At 28.5% G+C, this 5,032-nt stretch overlaps 1 protein-coding gene across 1 annotated transcript; it reads left to right on the top strand.

Annotated features, from left to right (window-relative positions):
• Positions 1-473: 473 nt before the first annotated feature.
• LOC136078619 (uncharacterized) lies at positions 474-3,942 on the top strand. Its single transcript, XM_065794402.1, has 2 exons — positions 474-657; positions 2,594-3,942. The coding sequence occupies exons 1-2, from the start codon at positions 474-476 to the stop codon at positions 3,940-3,942; spliced, it is 1,533 nt and encodes a 510-aa protein (XP_065650474.1).
• Positions 3,943-5,032: the final 1,090 nt, after the last annotated feature.

Raw genomic sequence — 5,032 nt, 5'->3', positions numbered from 1 at the left:
TATATATTAATATATATAATATCACAATTTTATTTATTACATATATATTATTATAATATAAATAAATATAAATATGTATATATATATATATATATATATATATATATATATATATATATATATATATATATATATATATATATATATATATATATATTCGAGCTTTAATCAAGCCTATATGAACGAGCCAATGATGTTCAAGCTCGGCTCGTTTAATAAACGAGCCTTATTTTTTGTTCAAGCCCGGCTCGTTTACCATTCGAGCCGAACATGAACGAACTCTTGTCGAGCCGATCACAAACACGAGCCCGGATTTACAGCCCTAGTTTGTATGCACCAGCAATACAGTAATACAGTAATGGAATTGAAAGTCTGTTATTCAATTAAATCCGTGCAAGCATTTATTTCACCAATTTTGTTTTCAACTACTTCTGGAACAACCAGAACCACTTATTCCAATTTGTAGACATGAAATGCATACAACTGAACAAGTTGAAAGAAAACATTATATTTTATCTTCATCGAATGATAGAAGAAGAGTAATTGAATGTGCTGAGCGAAACAACGATTGGGTGACTCTGGCGCAAACTTTAGGTCTCAAATATAAGACAGCATATAATTGGGTCCGCAGCAGAAATTTAAATTTTATTGGAAGAGGTAGTTTTAAAGCAAAAAAATTACCCGGTGATTAAATCGAAGAAACACTAACATGAGTTGAAAATGACTGTCATTTGACACTGGTGGTCATTAAAACAAGGGTATTAGAAAAATTTAATATTAGCGTCAGTACAACCGCTTTTGCCAATTACCTCGAAGGCAGACTATTTTCATTTAAAAAAAGTGCACCCTTGCGCACTTTTTTAGTAGGCTCCTTAGCCTACTACAATGAATAGTAATGACAACAAATAAAAAAGAGCTGAATATGTTAGGAACATTAACGAACACATCACAAATGATCATCAGGTAGAATGAAACAAGTTTTAATTTTTTTGTAGAAAAACGTAAGGACGTGCCAAACAGGGGAAGAGAGCAATAATGAAAATACCTTCTTTAAAAGGAACAAACATACATTTGATTGCAGCTATATCAACAAAAAATGTCGTCATGATGAAACTTGTTGAGAATCATTTAAAGCAGATTCTTGTAACGAGTGGATGTTGGTTTTGTTAAACCAGTGGGTTACATTTGGGAATCGTTTAGAGGATTTGGTCGTCCAAATCCTTTAAACGATTCCCAATAAATTTTATCTATTATTCATCTGAAATCTCAATTAAATTTTTCACAAACAAAAATAAAAAAAAGTTTTAATTGATACCTAATAAGATTTTTCAAGTTACCGCCTAAACCTCAGATGCCTTTATCATGACTTTTTATATTTTATTGATATTATATTACTATTTCCAGCCTTAAATTAAAAAGTATATTAGCACTTCAAAATACAAAGAACTTTGTATTCTTTATACTTTTCTCAATTACAACTTTTATTTTCTCAATTACATCTTACGTTTCTTAATTACAACTTTCATCTTCTAAGTTACATCTTTCATGTTATAAATTACATCTTACGTTTCTTAATTACGACTTTCATCTTCTCAATTACATCTTACGTTTCTCAATTACATCTTGAAAAGGTGTAGTAATAAACCTAAAGTAACTTAATCATCCGTCCTTTAGTAATAAACTTAAAAATAATTTATAACCTATCCTTTAGTAATAGTTTAACGAACATTTAATTTAGTTTTTGAAAAATTTTTTATAGACTTTATTTTAAAACTTTCTAGCCATTGTTTTTTCGCCTTTTTTTTAAATGCTAACAACCGCAGGTAATACAGTTGAAGAATAGTATTCTATATTCTGCTCAATATCTGCGAATAGAGCGATAATTTTTGTATTTACTTTATTACTTTATTACTTTATTTAGTTACGAGACATTAAAAACTTTAATAAAAATATGGTTTAAAGATTATATATGGTTATAAAAATATATTTCTAACAGTTATTTATATTATATTTGCAAGATAATTTTAATATGGAAACATTTTTATCGCAATTCGTACAACTTAATGTTAAATTTTGTAAAACAAAATTTGTTGTAAAAAAACTGTTTTGGTAAATAAAAAATTTCAGATAATTTAATTTTCAACCGTTTACATATTTTTTAAAAGTTAACATCTTAGATAAGCTTTATAAGTTTTGTTTTGTTAAGATTGGAGGTTGGATGAGATTTACTAAATAATTTGATAATTTATATGTAGGTGATCCTATTGTGCTTACTATAATTCGCATTGGGTAGTTATTAGTTGGTTTGTGTGCTTTGATGACACCATATAATTTCAACAACATAATTTCAATCAAAAAGTTAGAAGAATTTATAAAATCATGTGTAAATAATAAAGATTTTCAAAAAATTACAAACATTACAGATAAGTCCTACGAATATATGTTTTTGCGATCGAGAAATAAACTAAAAAACAAATTTGATTTATTAATCAAGGAAAGTAGATATAAAGATAATGATAACCAAAGAAAATAAAAGAAGTAACACTTAATTTATGTGCTGATAATATCCCAACACATCACAAAAAATTACTAGATTTAGGACCTAACTTTGTTCCAATTCCGAGTAAAGTTCCATATATGGATATAATAAGTATAACTGAAACGGCAGCTTTAAAGTTAAAATATTCAAACAAAAATACTGATGCAAATAAACTTAGAAAAGATGTACTTCGAGTTTTGAAAATTCATAAACCGGTTTGTACAAATTTAGATAAGGATCAGTTTAAAGCTCTCAAAGAACTTAAGTCTAGCAACACAATTAGTATTTATCCGTTCGATAAAGGATCAGACTTTGTTCGAATTAATAAAACCAATGCTCTTAAAAAAATTGAAGAACAACTTGGAAAATCTAAAATCATAAACTATGATCCAACTCAAAAACTCCTTCGCAAAGTTCAGAATACTTTACGAAATCTGAAAACAAAGTTTACAAAAAATGAATATAGATCAATTTATCCAAGTGACGCCACTCCTCCACGATTATATGGTGTCATCAAAGCACACAAACCAACTAATAACTACCCAATGCGAATTATAGTAAGCACAATAGGATCACCTACATATAAATTATCAAATTATTTAGTAAATCTCATCCAACCTACCTCCAATCTTAACAAAACAAAACTTCGAAATTCAAAACAGTTTGTTAAATGTGCTCAATCATGGTATATCGATCCTGGTGAATTTCAAGTTTCCTTCGATATTGTTAATCTTTACCCTTCAATACCAGTTAAAGAATCAATCGATATTTTATTAGAACAGCTCCGTAACAGTCCTGTCTTTAAATCAAAATTATCTTTTTCAGAAATAAAAATACTTTTAGATTTGTGTTTGTCAAATTGTTATTTTTTACATGAAAACAACATACACACATTGGAAGATGCTGGTCCTATAGGTTTATCATTAATGGTAGTAATGGCAGAGAGTTTTCTACAACATTATGAAGAAAAAGCGTTACTACAGGCACAATATCTTACACCACCGATATGTGTAAAATCATTTAAAAGGTATGTAGATGATATCCATTCCCGTTTTATAAATGAGGCAGAATCAGAACGTTTTCTCGACTTGTTAAATAATCAACACACAAATATCAAATATACAATTGAAAAAGAAAGTGATTCACGCGCAATAAATTTTCTCGATCTCTCAATAACAAATAACAAATCCGGAACATATCTTTTTAATATCTATCGCAAAGATGCAATTACTAATGTGCAAATAAAGCCGCATTCTTGTCACGATCCAAAAATAATTTATGGTGTATTTAAAGGTTTTATCCAAAGAGCTTTTGCATTATGCAGTAAAGAACACATAAATCACGAATTAAAGTTTCTAACAAAAATGTTTACAGAAAATGGTTATAACAAGAAAATACTTTAAAACATTGTCAAAAAAATAAAAAACAATAAGCAAAATAATCAACAAAACAACAACAATAACATCAATAAACTAGAACCAAATTATATTTCTCTACCATGGGTACCAAAATTAAGTAATCAATTAAAACAGATATTTAAATGTCCAGTTTTTAAATCACCAAAAAACCTTCAACAATTAATAACTCAAAAAAACATGCCTCGACTTCCCAAGAACTCTTATCCTGGAGTATACAAACTGGAGTGTTCGTGTGGAAAGCTCTATGTAGGTGAAACAAAACTCAAGGTTTCAACTCGCATTTGCCAACATCAAAAACATACTTTTGAGGGAAAATGGAAAAATTCGGCCGTAGCGGGGCATTCCAGAAATTGCCATGGTGCCTTTGGCTGGAATAATAACAACACTGTTAAAGTAGAGAAAGACTATTTTAAGAGAAAAGTGAGAGAGTCCTTGGAAATACAGTTTCACCAGTGTTCTCCGGGTGAAGGTGGTTTGAATGAAGACCACGGTGATTACGTCACATCGTCGTTTTGGAAACCTTATTTTTCTTTTTTAAGACGCAAGAACACATTGCATTGAAGTTTTATTATTTGTTTGTTTTTTTAACGGTTTTTTATATTACTTGAATAACGAGGGTATATATAACCCCTAGAAATATTGTAAATTATTATAAGAAAGAGGATAAGTTTACATACTATACCAGATGTTTCATTTTAATTAAACCGTTTACATATCTTTTTTATATCAACCAACCAGTTTGTATTTAAAATGTTTTTTAAAATATTTTATTCCACACGCGCAGTGGATCGATCAAAAATACAGTGGTTTCATTTATAGACAATTTTTTTTTCATCGTCATCCTAAGCGAGACGAAATTCAAAAGCTTTGTATTGACAATTACGATATAAGAAAAGAATTCTCATTTAAATTTCTTAACTTCTTGACAAAAGTTTAATAAAGTAATTATAATATCCTGGAGAATTGTAAAGAGTATTGGTCTAGTCTATACAGCGATATCTTTTTAAATGTAACTTGTTTACAACATTTTAAATCTATATTTAATTACTAATAAATATAGGTTATTTATTATATG

The sequence above is a fragment of the Hydra vulgaris genome, chromosome 03, assembly GCF_038396675.1.
Source record: "Hydra vulgaris chromosome 03, alternate assembly HydraT2T_AEP".
In the NCBI taxonomy this organism is placed as follows: Eukaryota; Metazoa; Cnidaria; class Hydrozoa; order Anthoathecata; family Hydridae; genus Hydra; species Hydra vulgaris.
Note: the sequence above shows the minus strand (reverse complement) of the source record. Positions and strands in the feature narration are given on the sequence as shown.